The sequence below is a fragment of the Myxine glutinosa genome, chromosome 3 (genome assembly GCF_964187855.1).
Source record: "Myxine glutinosa chromosome 3, kmMyxGlut1.1, whole genome shotgun sequence".
Classification (NCBI taxonomy): domain Eukaryota; kingdom Metazoa; phylum Chordata; class Myxini; order Myxiniformes; family Myxinidae; genus Myxine; species Myxine glutinosa.
Window position 1 is genome coordinate 91,398,329 of NC_136263.1, and position 18,720 is coordinate 91,417,048.

General features: G+C 45.7%; 2 protein-coding genes across 3 annotated transcripts in view; one reads left to right on the forward strand and one right to left on the reverse strand.

Moving 5' to 3' along the window:
• The window catches only part of TBL3 (transducin beta like 3), a 106,872-nt gene that overhangs the window by 48,793 nt on the left and 39,359 nt on the right, over positions 1-18,720 (reverse strand). For both annotated transcript variants that reach the window (XM_068110512.2, XM_078774250.1), the window contains exons 12-13: positions 1,790-1,848; positions 1,099-1,205 (exon numbers count right to left, since the gene is read on the reverse strand). In XM_068110512.2, the coding sequence (XP_067966613.2) occupies positions 1,099-1,205; positions 1,790-1,848 (166 nt within the window). The remainder of the gene's footprint in view (positions 1-1,098; positions 1,206-1,789; positions 1,849-18,720) is intronic.
• On the forward strand, positions 3,281-8,601 carry LOC137438802 (uncharacterized). The gene is made up of 3 exons (XM_068134171.2): positions 3,281-7,688; positions 7,816-7,953; positions 8,045-8,601. The coding sequence occupies exons 1-3, from the start codon at positions 3,281-3,283 to the stop codon at positions 8,212-8,214; spliced, it is 4,716 nt and encodes a 1,571-aa protein (XP_067990272.2). The 3' UTR covers positions 8,215-8,601.

Here is an 18,720-nt window from a genome sequence, read left to right on the forward strand (position 1 = left end):
CTGGAACTAAGTATTACAAATCAACAAATCAGCTCCATTAGCAAACTCCAAAATCCTTTCACCTTCTCCATTTCTCACACCATATCCGTAACCCCCATGAACTCCCTCAAAACTGTCCATACTCCTTCCCACATGTCCATTTAGGTCTCCTCCTACCACAACAACTTCCTCATCTTTCACGTTTTCCATCAGCTTCTCTATAGCATACCAGAACTTGTCCTTCTCTTCATCGCTCCGACCAACCTGCAGAGCATATCCCGAGATGATGTTCACCAAGAGCTTTCCAATCATCATTTTCACCATCATCAACCTTTCACTCACTCTCGTCACACTCACCACACTGTCTACAATCTCCTCAGAAAACAGGACACCAACACCATTCACGCCCTCTGGGCACCCTTGCCACACAAACTTGTATTTCTGTCCCTGCCTACCCTTCACCATTCTCACACCACTTCCCTTCCATCTCGTCTCCTGCACACAACATATGTCCACTCTTCTTCTGACCAATACTTCCACCACTTCTCCTGATCTCCCTGTCATTGTCCCTACATTCCATGTTCCAAATCTCAGAAACCGATCTCCACGTCGGGCATCAGACGTTTCGTCATCATAAATGGAATGATTTCCACCCTTGCTTCGATCGGGTTCCCCACCTTGAGTTTTGACGAGAGGGAGTGGGGTCCCCCATGGGTCACGGGGTACTTCGGGCTGTACCCTGCCCATATGTAGTCGTAATTGTCATGGTTCTCTTTTTGAGGCAATGTTTTTTTTATGGCCAGATGCCCTTCCTGACGCCAACCCTTTTAGTCGCCTCTTACGACACGCAGGGATATGGTGTACCTATTCTAAACCGGGGTACACACCGGGTTTGTCTTCCACTATAGAAAGAAGAAATTATCCGATGGACCCAGCTGCCCATATAATGCCCTCAAGCCTGGAATCCGAAGGTTAAAATGCATCCAGGTTTCTTTTTTTAAACAAGCTAATCACCACTAACAGCATCCACTACTTTCAAATAAACAGTACAAACACTTAGTTATTATCTTATTAATACAGTGAGTTTGCATTGTCCGACTTCAATTGTCCAGTACTTACTTGGAGCAAGCAAGGGACCCCACAGCCTGAGTATGACCAATACCCACAGCAAAACAGTGCACGCGTCCGGAGTTTTTGTTCATTCGCCAGATCCTTATCGAGTTGTCCTATCACACAGAATCATACACCACCAGACTCTTAAACCCATTTCTTTCAAAGGGCATGAGGAAATCATCAAAGAGAATATGATATTGCAGATGAGTATATTTAAATAAATCTTCATCAACTCAATAATATCAAAATTTGCCTTCTCAACAATAGAATCGAATGGAAATGAAGTAACCAACCGTTTATTACACACATACCAATGACATTATACCATCTCAATTCTGTGTCAGCGATTTCATTGTCAATGAGAGAAACAAGTACTTAAGCCCGAAAGTATAACGGAGGACTACTTTTGTTCATGAAGGCCGGTGTCGATATGGAGGGAATGAATAACATAGTTATTAACTATTCAAACTTGGTCGATTTTACAGAACTTGCACGACATTTTTAGTTCATGATCAAGTTAGGTGCAAGAATACTGAATTATTAAGATATGACAAGAAGTAGTGAAATGTGAACTCTGCTTAGCATCTACAGCAGTAATCATGCCAAATATCGATTATACACAGTTTTGTATCCAAACGAGTGCAGAATCCACTCCCTCACTGGCAACACAAACATGTTCCATTTGCTTCCGATGTACCTTTGAGCTGCTGGCGAACTCCAGATCTTTCCTGAAAACATCCAGAGCCATCACAATATCTGAAAAAGAAGCACAATGTACAACAATGCCCATAAAACAAAACGGATAAATAATCTGACTTGGACAAAGCAGAAAGCTATTTGGCTTCCATTCCCTTCATCAACAAGACATGACCAACTGGTGAGCAGGCAAACAGGCCGACAATAAGATCTAGGTTAATTCTCCAACGGAATAAGACAAGCATTATGCTATGCCATGACATCGAGGTTTCAATAACACCACTATTGTGGTCCAAAGAGAAACACATGAATTACAGGAACATGTTTAAAACAACTATTCCAAATACTTCAGCTATGTGGGGGGGTTGGGGAGGGGGGAGGAAGAAATATAAAAAACGACCACCATTAATATAAATGAACAAATGACAAATGATGAATAATATAATTTTAAATCAGGTCAGTCTCTTGATAAGTCAGGTCAGTCTCGTGACTGCCACTGGTAACATGTAACCCAGTGCTACCTGCCGCATGGTTGGGAAGTCGGCGACTAAACCAACACCCCTCACTGGCTTGCCAGTGGGGAGTGTGACTGTGACACCCCGCGAGACTAAAAACAATACATGTTAAAGGGCAGATGAGCTCCTTTAGGGAGCCAAGGGCCATTCAGTACGGAGATGGTGTCTCCAAAAAAACACCCATGTGGTTGAACCGGTTTTTTAGGTAGTAGGTTGCAGACAGCAACCGCCCAGGGTAGTACTATAGACAGGTCCATGCCAGGCAGAAATGGCGCCGTTTTCCAGTCAAGGTTTTCTCAGTGGATTTATATACTTTTGATCATACTCTGTCGAATAAGCTTGTGGGCCACCCTGAAATTTGCCTCAAATCCAAGATGGCGGCCAAAAATCCAAAATGGCCACCAGAATAGCTAAAATAGTATTTCTGAGAGTTGCTTTTACCCATAGATGATTTTTTTTCAACTGATTGTGGCCTATTATGATAAAGAAAGATAACTCAGTCATAACTCAGCCATAAAAATTAACAATCGGTACTTTATTAACAAAATGGCCGCCGGGCAACTTCCGTATTACGGAAACTGCTATAACTTCAGTTCCGAGTGTGATATGATTATAATTTTGGTGTCCAGTCATATGTTTTTGGGGTCAAGGAATCCATATTTGTACTTTTTATTTCAGTGAAATATATATTACAATACATTTTGATTCAATTTCTTGGTTTCCATTTCAGATTCCTTGAATCCGGATGCAAAGAAATGATTCCATGAATGCGGACGCAAAGAAATGATTCCATGAATCCTGGCTTAGCAGATACAGTGAATCCTCATAAAATTACTACATAAAGACAAAACTTTTTTGGCACAGGAGAAAAGGGTTGCACAATGGCATCCACGCCGATTTTGAGTTTAGCAAGGGGCGACAAACCGTTGTGCTGCCTCTGTAATGAAACTATTAAGGACGTTGAGTCAGCTTATAATATGACTGAGGAGGGATTGCAGTCTATTCAAGAATTAGCGGGAAGATGGGTTAAAGTTGACAAGAGTCTGTGTACTCAGGCACCATATGCTGAATTTCAATCAGCCGCTGTGAGACTATCTAGTGCAGGCCATGATGTCAAGATTCATGAGAACTGTAGAATCACATTTCGGAACAGAATTGCCCGAAAGGAAGCCCAATCTCGCAAACTTCCCGTTTCCAGTTCAGAGAATATTCATGAGTCGAATGAACCAGTTGCTGCTCCCGCGTATAGGATACGCAGGGGGTCACTTGAGAAAAAGCAAATCTGTTTCGTGTGCAACGTGGATACGAAAGATGACAGTAAACCGTACAATAGTGGTGGTCTTGGTAGATGCTCCGAGAAGAATGCTGTCAGTAAAGTAGAACGTTCAAAGGACATGAAAATCAAAGATGAAGGAGATAAGTTCCATGATGCAGCGAAGCGACTCGATGTTATTCTGAGTGGAGCATCATATGACATGTTTGCAGTTGATGTGTACTATCATAAAAGTTGTTATGACAATTTTACCTATGCATATGATAGAAAGTTGCTGTCAGCGGATGCAGCAGAGAAGGATAGATTAGCTACCGAGGTTATGGACAGCTTTTTCAAACTGTTTCACCGCATGGTAGTCAAGGATCAAAAGGCGTATTTCCTGAGAGAATTGATTGAGGACATAAAGGAGATCAGTGAAGACAATGAACTTGAGGACCCTCCGATTTCAAAAACCTGCATGTTGAAAAAACGACTGACTGAGAAATTTGGTGACGCCATCGACTTCCACTTGTTTGGGAACCGGCTAGTTGTCCATTCCACTGCGGTCAATCCGATATCGTATTCTGCGGCTACAATTGAAGGAAATGGTCTACGTGAATCTGATTTGACAATAGCATTTTCAAAGCTGATTCGTCGTAAACTTTCACAGAGGTATGATATCAAATGGCCTCTTGAACCAGATGAGCTGTTTGATCTACTCGATAGTCACAGACCTCTTCACTGTATCTTCAATGCCATTTCTTGGTCAATCAATCCCAGGAGATCTACAAACGCATTTGGGTATGCTACGGCTACAAGCAACGCTGAAGCGGAGAAAATTTCAGCTATAACTCAGAGCTGGGAAAAAATGGTCAAAGGTGAGCGATCACCATTAGGAACTGCTTTGAGTTTGACCATACATAGAATCACTGGTAGCAAAGAGGCAACTACTCTCTTGAATCGATGTGGCGTTGGAATACCATACACAGATGTCCGTGACTTGAACAATAATTGGGCAAAGTCCATCAGCATGGAGCACAAGAAGATGCTACCTCCAGGTTTCGTCAAGGGTCGAAGTGTACATATAACATTTGATAACTCAGATGGTAAACAGCAGACGCTGACGGGAGCCCAAACTACTCATCACACAACTGGTACAATATTCCAGGCTGTACATGCTGATGATACCGCCGCTGGCAACACTTCAAAACTTAAACAGTCCAATATCATTGAGCAAGAGGAGCCTGACTATGGAGCATCCAAAATCCCTAAGAAAAGAGCACCCCCTCCATCCTTTCCCGACTTCAATGATGACTACAGAGATTCACAAGTGTTACACGATGCTCTGGAACGGAATATTGCTTGGGTTCTCGTTGGTACTGTTGGTGACGACTGCCTAGAAGAATACTTTCCTGAGATTGATAAAGACGTGCTGGGACCTGTAGGTTCTTGGACTTCATTCATGAAAACTGTGACTGATTGCTCCACTACAAAGTGCAAGTTGGAGTATCTTCCTGTCGTTCCATTGCCCCCGGGAGACAATGTGATTAAATGGTACATGGACATGATAGTACAGATTGCTGAAGATCTTGAACTGGACTATATTTTTGCACATGCAGATGAGGCAATCAACAGCAAAATGTTGATCATTTCATGGCTATATCAGCATCAGGAGAGGTATGACAAAATAATACCACTCATGGGAGGATTCCATACCATTCTGGTGAACCTCAAGATTCTCTTCAAGAAGTATGGATGTCTTGGTTTGAAGGACTGGTGGGTAGATGCCGGAGCTATTGCCGATGGTTCTGTTGCTCAAGCATTTGAAGGACGTCACTACGCAAGAAGCATTCGTCTACACAAACAGTCATTTGAGGCCCTACTGAGGCACAGGATGAAATCACAAGATGTTGCTTCCATATTGGACGAGTATACGAGAGAAGTGGTCGCCAACCTCAGGTTCAATCCAAATAAGACAAGTCTTGAATCAGTTCTGCAGTTACCTATTTTCAAGGACATCTGTACCTCACTGATGCAATCAGCAGGAACTCAGGCCAAAATGATAGCAGAATATCTTAAGGACGTATCAGCAATGTTGTGCCTCATAGCAGCTGTAAGGGAGAAGAGCATTGAAACACACCTGGCAGCAGAGAGAACGCTTCTTCCAAAGTGCTTTGCTTTCGGGCACATCAACTATGCTAGGTACCTGACATTCCAACACGTCAATCTCCAAAATCTGAAGGTGAATCACAAAGATGCCTGGGATGATCTGTTGCAAAATGGATTCGGAGGGTCGATGACTGGCGAGCCCTTTTCTACGATCCATGGGGACTTGATCACTGAGACCACAATCAACAGAGAGGTTAAAGTCCGGGGTGGTCCAATGCAAGGCGGTTACAGTACCAGCAAGCAGACAACAGATGCGTTCATAAAAACGAGTCACTTAATGGCAAAGCTCAGAGGAAGATTGAAGGAAAGGTTGCATATCCTGACCTCTTCAACTCACAAGGAAACAACAATAGGGGCACGGAGGCAGCATGACAACATGGTTCGCAACCTAGTCATCCAATTGGATAAGTACTTTGACCCTTTTCTGATTGGTTCTGCGCGTCACATGAAAACTGGAGTGGAAATTAACCAAGGTATTGTCAGTGGATTGTTGTCATCAACCGAAGCAGGAGAGAAACAATTCCAAGACTTTGTTAACCTTAGACTCAAGGCTACTGGAGAAGGCAGAATGAACATTTTTGACAGGATTGTGAATCTCAAGATCAAAACGGGCATGGAGAAGGTCAAGAAAAATCCAAAGGCAGTGAACGTTCTCAAGGAGGATCGACAAGCATTTGGTGTGTTGGTAGGAAAGGCAACTACCCCTGAAGAGGCACATTCACACCCCCTGACAACTATTCCACTTGCCCTTGCCACACCAGAACGAGACATTCGACAAGGTTCTAAAGCAGCGCTGAGGAACTACCTTATTGAGGAATCTTCATCAACTACAGAGGAACCGCCAAATAGAAGCAACTGGCTGATTGACGGAATGGCAGCTGTAAAGTCAATCCCGGCTCAACAGACTTGGGGAGAATACACTGATGCCCTATTGAAATTCTGCATGCCACCAAGCCAGTCAAACCCAAAACAGCTTGGGATCATATTTGATTCCTACTGTACGTCCACTACAAAGGAGTTAACCCAACGACGCCGAGGGATCTCTGGTAGAAGAACCCACATCACAAGCCCCGAGCAGAGTATGCCCAGAGGCAAAGATTGGGACGCATTTCTGCATAATGCTGAAAACAAGACTGAGCTGATTAAATTTATGGTCACTTACTTCAAAAGTGATTCAGTCAGATCGAAACTCAGAATTCCACTCACCGTGACAGAGGAACAGAATACATGGTTGATCACGCAAACTAAGTTTGAACAACTTGAATCCTGCAACCATCATGAGGCTGACACCAGGCTTGTTCTTCATGCAAGCAAGTGCGAAGGTCCGGTTGTGATTAAGGCTTCAGATACAGATGTACTGATCCTCTTGAGCTATGCCTATTCTGTCTGCAAACCACCACAAGACTGGTTCATGAAGATTGACCATCGGTACGTCAGTGTCAAGAAACTAACGACTCATTTTGGAGATGAAGTGTGTCAAACTCTCCCAGCATATCATAGCATTACTGGATGTGACACGACATCATTCCCATTTCGCATCGGCAAAATCAAGCCATTGAAGAAGATGTTGAAACAAGAGAAATCCCATCTACTCTCTCAGCTGGGCAGATCAAATCAATCTTTTCAAGATGCTACCAGTGCTAAATGCTTCTTCAGAACCTGCATGTATTCTGGAAGTGAACAAGAAAGCTTTGTTGAAACAAGGATCCGAACGTACAACACTCAAAAGGTGAAATCTAGTTCCAGCATCCTTCCAGACGAGAGTAGCACCAATGAACACCTCAAGAGGAGTGACCTTCAGGCATGGGTGTGGTACCAGTGTCTCAAGCAAAACATTGAGTATCCTTCTATCACTGACAGAGGATGGGAAAATACAGATGATGGTATCAGGCCAATATGGTTTACCTGCCCGCAACTCCCTCCAAGCCTCTCCAAGAAAAAGAGCAAGAAAAGACAAATTCAAAGTAAGTATACTAAAAATATATCATTACTTTGATCATTGCTTTTCGTTCCTGTCATAAAGTTCCTCCAATGTATTCCCACTGGCAGTGCATTCATCCAGATTAAATATGTGTAACCTTCCACTTACAGGTCTCGCGGAGTATGATGCAGATTTAGAAGATGCAGTAGAAGAGAGAAGCCAGCCTTCAAGGAAGAAGAGACACAGGAATACAAGCAGAAAACATGTACAAGACAGTGAAGTTCACTGTAGAGAAAGAGAAAAGCAAGGTAGATAAGTCCAAAATGCAATCGTAATTTTGTTATTTTTATATGATTTACTGTTTTGAATCCCGACTATATCCATTCACATTTTTTATAGGTATCGGTGGGGCAGAAGAAAGAGCAGAAGAATCTGAAGTTGATGAAGAGTACCAAGGAGATGGGGAAAATTCGGAGAGCACCATGGAACAACTTTCTTCGGATACCTGTGGACTTTATTCAGACTTTCAGAGTGAAGAGAGTGATCTTGATCTTGATCTTAGTAACTGAGGATTATGTGCCTTTTGAACAACATATTTTTCCCAAAGCATAACCAAAGCCGGGGATCATATTGAATGGGAATTCAGATACATTTTATAAACCTGTGTAGTTTGGTAGACGAAGCAAAACTGACTAGGAGCCGTTCAGCGGCAGCCATCTTGGATTTATTGTTCATCCATGATTTAGGGGATGATCTATTGAGCTAGTGTCATGATAAACCAACTAAATGGATAACCAGACTTTGGAAACCAAGAAATTGAATCAAAATGTATTGTAATATATATTATGGAGCACAAGACATGACTGAATCTGCCACATCGGTGGCCAGTATTGGCAGCCATCTTAGATTTCTTTATGAACCAATGATTTCACTGAAATAAAAAGTACAAATATGGATTCCTTGACCCCAAAAACATATGACTGGACACCAAAATTATAATCATATCACACTCGGAACTGAAGTTATAGCAGTTTCCGTAATACGGAAGTTGCCCGGCGGCCATTTTGTTAATAAAGTACCGATTGTTAATTTTTATGGCTGAGTTATGACTGAGTTATCTTTCTTTATCATAATAGGCCACAATCAGTTGAAAAAAAATCATCTATGGGTAAAAGCAACTCTCAGAAATACTATTTTAGCTATTCTGGTGGCCATTTTGGATTTTTGGCCGCCATCTTGGATTTGAGGCAAATTTCAGGGTGGCCCACAAGCTTATTCGACAGAGTATGATCAAAAGTATATAAATCCACTGAGAAAACCTTGACTGGAAAACGGCGCCATTTCTGCCTGGCATGGACCTGTCTACTAGCGTTCTGACTTAGGAGTGTTAAAGTAGTACCCAGAACCATTTTACACTCTCCGTGTCAGGATTTCTGGTCTTACTTTCTGTCTCACTCAAACTATAGCTACCGGGCTAGCTTCAACCTCTCTCTCACAAACAAACATCACACACTTTTCTGCTCTTTTATTTAAGGTCTGGCCTCTGAGCGCTGTATAGTCCATTCCTGGAGCCTTCAACATAAAAAATACCTCAGAGTTCATTTGCATGCAAATTGTCATACTCAGCTTTACATTATTAGTCAAAACATACGGTACATGACCGGTTCCAAACGTCAACACAAGATTGGACATTGAATGACTACATTTCACAAAAAAAATGAAATAGCAACTGGATTCTCTACAAGAAAGTACAAAGTGAGCGAAGATAAAAGTGAGATAAATCAATCATACAACAACAAAACAGAAGAAGATACTCGATTTGAAACGCGGAGATGAATGAATGAATGAATGAATATATGATGCCAAAATGCTATTGTCAAAGATGCCAAAGCTATTGTCGTGGCAGCAACCCTCAACTTTGTTGATTTTCAGGAACATCAGGATGACATAAGAATATGGAAAAAGAACACACGGTAAGAATAACGAGAACACTTTTACAGTATGAATGAAGTATATTGTTAATGCTGAGAGTTCAGCAGCCATGTATTATGTTGTGAGATTCTAAGGATGAAACAATGGCACAGGAAGCTCCTGAATACAAAAAGTAATGGTGAGGATGGACTTCTGGAATTGCAAGAACAGATTCCTATAGGGATTAGCTTGAAGAGTTTGTTTTGCATGCCTTGGCATATGTTCGAGGCTCAGCAAAATAACTGATCTAATTTTTATTATTTACAAGATTGAGGCTCATGGAAGAGTTGGGTGATGGAGGCTATGAACTGATAATGGGAAAACATTTGGATATGATAATCTAGGGAATGACCGAATAGGAAGAGAGGAGAGAAAGAGGAAGGGAGGAAACATAGTAATCTGCAATTAAGGGTTAATGGACTTGGTTTGAAAGGGTTAACATGAGATAATAAAGTTTGTGGGTAGATATGGGGGATGACATGAGATGGCGGTGCACCACCTGTTGGAAGCAATGGAGGAAACCCTATAGCTGGGCAATGCAAGCAGGGTGCCAGACTGTCAAATGTCCCAAGGAGATAATGCAGACCTCTTCTTTGAGATGTAGGGCCTACAATAAATTGCCAAGAGAAGAGCAGAAGCCTGTCTGGAGTTGAATGACCGAGACGTAATTAAAATTCATGGTGAATGATCAGGCTGTTTGTAAAAAGGAAAGACGTGACATCAGCAGCAATGAGGGATTCCATGGCTTTGATTGAATTTGGAAGCAAGCTCACTGGTCTGTAGTTAAAAGGATCTGTTTTCACATCTGCGGATCTGTGGACAGGAGTGATGTTTGCCGATTTCTAGGCCTCGGGAGAAGGATAAGTTGAATAGTGAGAGAAGCAAGAGCAGGAGAGCAGGAGTGATACCATGGGCACTGATGGCATCTGGGCCAATTGTCAAAGCAGGGTTAAGGCTAGATAAAACAAAAAAAAAATTGCTTTCTTTTGGGATTGGCTCATGGATAAAAAGAAGAATAGAAGATAATCAGCGATGCAAAATAAAACACGAGCTAAACAAGTACAGATACATTCAAAGCACACCACCCCCATACCAAATAAATAAATAACAACCTCCAGTGCGCGACAATGCCGTGGAGCCTTTGGCCATGCAGCACATAGAGATGGTATTGGGAGGGAGAGGTGTACAATAATTGATTGATCATTTGGGAGGAAATGATTGGGAGGGAAGTGCACGAAGTTCTCCTCCATTGTTCTTAAACGGATCTCTAACTTGAAAATCACAATAAACCCAATTTGTTATAAATGTTCGTCTTTCATTAATCATCCACTTTCAAAACTCCCCCCTTGCCCCTCCCCTCCGAAACTCCCCCCTTGCCCCTCCCCTCCTAAACTCCCTCTTTGCCCCTCCCCTTCAAAACTCTCACCCCCGACCATCCCTCTCCAATTCTCCCCCCTCCCCCCCTCCTCCTCAAAGCTGCCTCCTCCCCACTTTGTCTCCCTTTTATTTCATACCTCCACCTCCTCCAACCTCCTTTCTCTGCCACCCCCCTCAAACAACCCCTCACTGTGCCTCATACCATCACCATCAAACCTTTCGTCCTCCTCATCCTTCCCTTTCTGGTTGCTCTTCTGTAATCTTTGACACACGATCAACTGCTCTCCCTACGTCCCCCTCTCATCCTTCATCTGACCCTACACCTCCCCTCCCCTGTTCTGCACCCGATGCTCCCCCTCTCTCCTCATTAACGGTATGGACCTCAAACATCCGGGGCCTTCGCTCAAACCTGATTGATCTCTCCATACAGGTTGCTTCTGACAAACCAGACGTAATCTGCTTAAGAGAAACTTTCCTCCTTCAACATGTCTCTGATTCCTATAATATTTCTTCCTGGTTACTCCCTCCTCCGGTATGATAGACCTGAGCCTCGTCCTGGTGGTGGGGTTGCTATCTTTATCAAAATTCTCTTCCTCACTCTCGTTGCACTGCCCTCTCTCCACCCCACCTCCAGGAGTACCTCTGGCTACGGCTTCCTCTCCGCTCCCACCTTTTGTTCATATGTGTTCTGTACCGTCCTCCAAACAGTGATGACTCCATTTACATTTCGCTATCTGACAACATGGACCAACTTCTATCAACTCATCCAAACTCTCTCTTCCTCATATGTGGCAACTTCAACTGTCATCATGCCAGCTGGCTGGGTGTGGGATCCTCTCTCACCAGCCATGGCACCTCAGCGAGGACTTCTGCGACTCATTGGGACTGACACAATCTGTCAATTTCCCGACCCGGATCTCAGTCAATGGAGTATCTTCTCTTCTAGACTTGGTTATGACAAACTTCCCTGCAAATGTCTGCTGCTCTTCTGCTCCAATCGGTTCTTCTGATCATGTGCTTGTTAAAGTGGACATCTCTCTGGCCATTCTCAGAGAGCCTCCTCAGCGCCGATGAGTCTGGAATTTCACTCAGGCTGACTGGCATGGTCTTCAAGCAGCCATCAATTATCTTGACTGGTCTCCCATCTCTACTGCCCCTGACATCAATTCTTCCTGGGAATTCTTCCAAAGCAAACTGCTCTCTCCTGCACAGATTTATCACATCTCGTCTTCAGTTGTTTTACCCTTCCTCCCATCCATGGTACACCGAATCTTGTGGTGAGGCAGTTGCCCTGAAATAACTGGCCTTTGCCTCTTGGAAGGCAAATCAAACTGAAGGCAATCTCAGTTCCTTCCACCAAGCTCGGAACAAGTGTGTGTCTACCCTCAGGAGTGCCAAGAAGCACCATCTCTCCACACTCAAGAATGAACTCTCAAACCTGTCTCCTTCCTCCAAATCCTGGTGGCATCTGGTCAAATCCGTTTCTAGTGTTTGTTCCCCCAACATCCCCGCCCTTACCTCAAATGGCTACACAGTTGACACCGCACGTGACAAAGCCGAATGCCTCAACTCTGTGTTTGCCTCAAAATCTTGTGTCCCGAACCCATCTCTCTCTGTTCCCACTTTACCCAGTCGAACCCAACTGCTCCTGGACTCTGTGTCCTTCTCTCCTGACAAGGTGGAGAAGTTTTTGTCAAACCTCGACTCTGATTCTGCAACTGGACCAGACGGTATCAGCCCACGGGTCCTAAAATCCTGCTCTGCTGCTCTATCTCACCTTCTCTCTGTTCTTTTCACCCTCTCTTTTGCTCAAGGTCATCTGCCAGCATCTTGGAAATCAGCAAACATTACCGCTTTACACAAAAAATGTGCAAAAACATATCCTTGCAACTACAGACCAATCAGCCTGCTCCCAATTATCAGCAAAGTCATGGAATCCATCATTGCTTCGGATATCAAATCCTTCCTCTTCTCCAATGGCTTGATCTCCGATCATCAATTTGGATTCAGACCAGGTCATTCTACCCTGGACATGTTGCCTCTGCTGTCTCAACCATGGATGGAGGTCCTCAATGCCAAACAGAAAATCAGAGCTGTCTCCCTTGACATATCACGTGCCTTCGATACGGTCTGGCACCCAGCTCTGCTCACCAAACTCTCCTCCTATGGTTTCCATGGAAATCTCCACGCATGGCTTGCGGACTTCCTCTCTGGTCATAGTCAACGTGTGGCCCTGAATGGATTTCTCTCATCTCCCCTTCCTGTTCTGGCTGGAGTTCCCCAAGGCAGCGTTCTGGTCTCTGTGCTTTTTCTGGTCTTCATCAATGATCTCTCCAACTCTCTGGAAAATCCTCTCTATCTCTTTGCTGAAGACTCCACTCTCTGCTGCTCCATTCCTCATCCCTGAGATCGGCAGTCTGCAGCCTCCTCACTCTCTGCAGACCTGGACAAAATCACAGACTGGTCAAACAAGTGGAACATGTCTTTCAATACTGACAAATCTCACACTCTTACTATGTCTCTCCGAAAAGACCGACTGAAAAACCCTCCCATCTACTTTCTCAACAATCCTCTCAAAGAAGTTCTGTCGCTCACACCTAAGCTCCTCACCACATACAAGGCTTTCATCCACAGCTCAATGGAATACTGCTCTCCTCTCTGGGCCGGTGCTCCTGCCTCACACCTACCTCGGCTTTACGCTGTTGAAACCAAAGCTTTCAGAATCATTGGAATCTCCTGCGATGAAGCTAACTCCGAGGGCCTTTCACTCACTCACCGCAGGCAGGTTGGTGGTCTTTCTGTCTTCTACCAACTCCTCTCCGGCCTTTCCCTCAGGTCTCTCTGTGCTCTGTCCCCCAAATATTCCTACAGGTCGCACAAGATCTGCCAGCAACTCTCTTATGGTTAAACTGCCAAAATCTAGGCTCTCTGCTCACCTTCACTCTTTCAATCCCCTTTTCTCCCACCTCTGGAACAAACTCCCCCACTCCCTTAAATCCCACTTCTCCCTCCAGGTCTTTAAAACAGCTGTTCACCACCATCTCTTAACTTCCCCCATCTAAAACCGTGATCTTTTCTACCCCCGCTAATTCACCCCAGATACACTTTTTTGAAATTCCAACTTCTTTCCTGGAAGTCCTTGCAGTGTCCATATGTTTTATGCCTCTCCCACCTCCCCCCAAGCCCTCTCACTCCCACAGTTCTCTCGATGTCCCTGCTCTCAAATGTTGTGTTGTGTCCTTCCCCCTCTCTCCCCATCTTGTGTACCGCTCCCCTTATTTTGTGTTTTATGTGTGGGTTTGACTTTTTGTGTGATTAATGTTAGCTCTTTCACGAGCCTCGATCTTGTATACTGTTGCGGAGATGAGGACTGTATTTTTTTTGCTTGTGTGTGTAAATAATAAACCCCATTACTCGTCTGTACGTCTTCTCGTTTTATTCCTTTTCCTCTTGCATTGCGTCGTTTTTGCCTTTTCCCTCATTGAGCAGCTGCGGTGCGATACGGCCAAAGTTCTGGGTGAATCGGGTGAGTCAGGGATCCTGTAACGGTCGCGGCAATACCAAACCGCTCGGTAACTAACATCTTAAACCGCGATCTGTAACAATTGGTGTCTGGGAGTGGGATTCGAGGCCCGAACCAAATTTTTAAAACGAATAGAAAAAAAAAATTTGGTCAAAATTACGAGCTGCCGAAATTTGTTTTTTTAAAGAAAAACTCGAATTTTGAAATCGCGCCATGGCTGGTCAAGGCGACGGGATGCCGGTGGGAGAGATAGAGGGGTTAGGAGTAACCCAGGATCAAATGGAGGGGAGCAATGAGGAGGCGGTTGAGGGAGTATCAGACGCACAAAATGGCGGCCTCGCGCACATGATTATTGTGGCGCCAAATTTAGCCGCGCCCGTGACCGTAGCAGCGCCGCCGATGGATTGGGGCCTATTTATGGAACAAATAAAGGCGCTCATGGTCCAGACAAGTGAAGACCTGAGGAATGACTTGGGAAACCAAATGGGGGTAATGAGGGACGAAGCGAGGGCTCAGAGTGAGCAATTGGGGGTAATGAGGGACGAAGCGAGGGGTACCGGTGAGGGATTAGACAAGAAATTAGAGGGGTTAGACAATGGGATAGAAGGGGTGAAAAATGGGTTAATGGGGCTAGAAAATAGAATGGAAGACAAATTGCGGGAGATAGTGGAGCAATCCGCCAGAGAAATTAAACAAATGGGAGAGCAGATAGAGGAGGTAAAAATCGGGGTAGAAACCAAACTGGATGCTCAGAGGGATGAATTGGGATAGATGAGGGTGGCATCTACAAAAGAGAGGGAGGAGATGAAGGAGGAGATACGACGAGGTGTGGGTGAGGAGGTTTCGGGGCTACGCGAGGAGGTAAAGCGAGGTGAGAAGCGTATGGAGAAAGAGGTGAGAAATAATACGGCTAAGATACAAGGGGGAATAGAAGATCTGACGGAGGAGGTGGAACAGCTGACAGAGGGACAAAAAGAACTCGTGGAGCAGGTTCAAAAGAACACTGCGGTACGAGGAGGGTTAAAGGCGACACAAAAAGAAATTAAAAACGAATTAATAGCGACACAGAGGCAATGTCAGATGGTACGTGAGGAACTGACAATGAGGGTGGACGAGGTGACAGAGATAATGGAGACGAAGGACCGGCAGGTGAGGAAGCACATAGAGATGGTCACGGTAGCCTTAGAGGACGAACTTGAGGAGACGCACCGAGAAATAAAAGAGGTTAAACAAAAATTAGAGGAAGTGGAAGAAGAGGTGAGTGAAATTAAGAAGGGACGGACAGAAACTAAAAGAGAAATCCAGGAGGAGGTGATGGAATATGTGCAAGGTCGGTGCTCAACTCATAATGTGATGCTCACTAACCAAATAAAGAGTTTGCAGGTGGCAAAGGAGGTGCGGAGACGAGGTACGGAGGTGAGTGGCAATGTATATGATGTGAGGAAAGCTTCAGTCGGCTTGGGGATTGGTTTGGATCCGGGTGTTCGTGAAAGGCCGTTGGTGAAGTGTGCGACAGGTCTGGTGTGCGAAAAAAGAGGTGTGCGAGAATGTCCGACCATGGGGTGTGTGAGGAAAAAGTGCACGCCGAGGAGTGAGTGTGCCGTCAAGAGTGAGTTGGTCGAAGCGCGTGTGCGAGGGGGTACATGGAAGCGCGGTGTGGTAAGTGTTACGGAGGAAGTAACGAAAGAGTGTGCGCAAGAGGATGCGCGAGAAAGGTGTGTAACGGACAGGTGCATGGGGAAAGAGTGCGCTGTCAAGAGTGAAGGAGAATGTACGCCTGTGGTGAGTGTTACAGAGGGTGTAACGGGAGAGTGTGTGCAAGAGTGTGCGTGAGAAAGGTGTGTCACGGACAGGTGCATGAGGAAAGAGTGCGCTGTCGGGAGTAAGGGTGAGTGCGTTGTCAAGAGTGGTGGTGAGAGTGGTGAGAGTGACAAGGAGCGTGAGTTGGTTGTGACCGGTGAGCGAGGATGTACACCTGGAATGGAAGGATGCACACCTGGAATGGTAGAGCGTGAGTGGGAATGCACGCTGGAATTGGTAGTGAGGCACGTGGATGGGTGTGCGAGTGAGAGCACACCTGTGATTGTCACAGAGGAGGTGACCGAGGAGGGGGCGCGAAGAGGTGTGTTGGTGAGGTGTGCGAGCGACGAATGTGTGCCAAGGTGTTCGGTGGTCAGGTGTGTGACCAAGTCGGTGAGCGGAATGAGTGTACCGAGGTGTGTAAGAAAAGGTACGACGAGGAGCATGGAAACGGCTGCATGTATGAGCAAGAAAGGGGTAGCGTATGCGTATAAGCATGCAGGTGAGGCATCGACGGTAACCGGGTTAAAGGTTAGAACGACTTATAGCCGAATCGGGCCCTCGGTGCGCGTAGGGCAGCTTCGCGTGCCGCGAGGACCAGCGGGGATCCGAACCACGGCGGTTTCGAAAGAACCGCCGTACGCGATCCACGCTGTGCCTCGCTTGGAACGGCCGCGTCCGGGCTCCACTAGGCGGAGCGGGCAGCCCGATAGGAAGGGTCGTCATGGCGACCACTTTCTATTGAGACGTGCCGGCAGGTCGAGATCGGGACATTGGATGGCTCCACGCCGAGGTGGTGCATGGGATCTCGGCCCGGGTAAGCCCCCGTCCCTGCCCCGAATGCGGGACGTATCCAGCCGCTGGCACAAAACGACCCGCGTTCATTGCTCGGCTGTACGAAGCCGAGCTTTAGAAGGGAATTGGCGCACCGAGAGGATGTAATAAGTAGACGGGTGATGAGGATAGTGTTTTGGCCCCGAAATTAGAAAAAAAAGCAAAATTTGATGATGGTAGAGTGATTGGCAGAATTGTTGATTGGTTGGATTTAGGTGTGCAAAATTGATAGTAGGACCTCCCCGATGTGGAGGGATGGCAAATCCACCATCCCTCACGTGGGGCAAATGCGCAATAGTTTATGGGGTGGCTATGACAACCGAGCCAGGGAGGGCTTGGATAATGATAGGGATCTAGAAGAGATTGACATTAGGTAACGTTAAGGTTTAGTTAGTGACTGATACCTGTAGTGGGGACGCAGGTAGTTTAGTGTGGATGATAATGACGTGGGAGCGCAATAGTTTAAAGGGACGACTGGGAAGCGCAAGTTTCAGAGGGGAGTAGTTAGCTGAGATGATGCCGTGTGTTTGAAGAGTGAACAGGTGTGATTGAACAGGTGTGATTGCACAGGTGTGCAACTGAACAGGTGTGTGGAGCAGTGTATGAGGGAGTAGTGGTGATTGTGTGTTGTGTTGACCAACTGGTCCAGGAAGAGGAGGAGGGTGCAGGTGGCACCAGGTATGATTGCACAGGTGTGCAACGACAGGTGAATGGAGGACAGGTGTATGGAATAAATGGTATGGAGTATTGGAATGGATGGTCGTGGAGTGAGTATGGTGGAAATTGTGGAGTGGAGTGGATGGTGCGAAGGTGTGAATGGGGGAAGAGTGGACCCCCATCACGGATACCCGGGGCGGGTAGTGTAAGTGTTAGGTAGAGGGTATAGGTAAATTGTGGTGGGATATTGGCATCTGTGGTGCAGGTGAAAGAATGGTCTTTGGATGGGTGCATTAGTGTCGTGGAAATGGCTGGGCGTGTAGCCTGTTAGTGTGTGTAGTTGGTTGGGCACTCCACCACTGTGAGAATGTCGGCCAGGTGAGGCCGCAGGTGGGCTCTGGGAGCCGGTAGTTGTGGATGGGGCCCGAGGATCCGGAGGACGGACCCGGGTAGCCCAGTGCCAGAGGGCACCAAGGGGTGACAGAGCCAGGAGAGGGCCTTCCCCAGTTAGTTAGGTTAGGGTGAGGAGCTAGGTAAGCTCGGGTGGCAACTGCAGTGGTGGAGGTGTGCAGGTGGGTAGACCTGCTGGGAGAGCTACACGTCGCAGCCCAGAAATTGTGCGAGGGCACCGGGAGATGAATCGGGGGAGTGAGACCCCAAATTGAGAAGCACCACAGTTTGGTCAATGGGAATTGGTTGTTAGAACCCATAGTGTAAGTGGCCAATGGATTGGCAGGGAAAGACCCCGGGTAGTGTAAAGTGTGTTAAAGTCATTTAGAGGATAGTTAGGAAGAAGGATCTCCTCGCACCATCTGCATCCACTCACCTGAGGTGACAGGTACTCCGCACCATGCCATGTTTAATTATCTTTACTGTGCAAATGTTTGGATTGTGAGACGCATCATGACGTGGG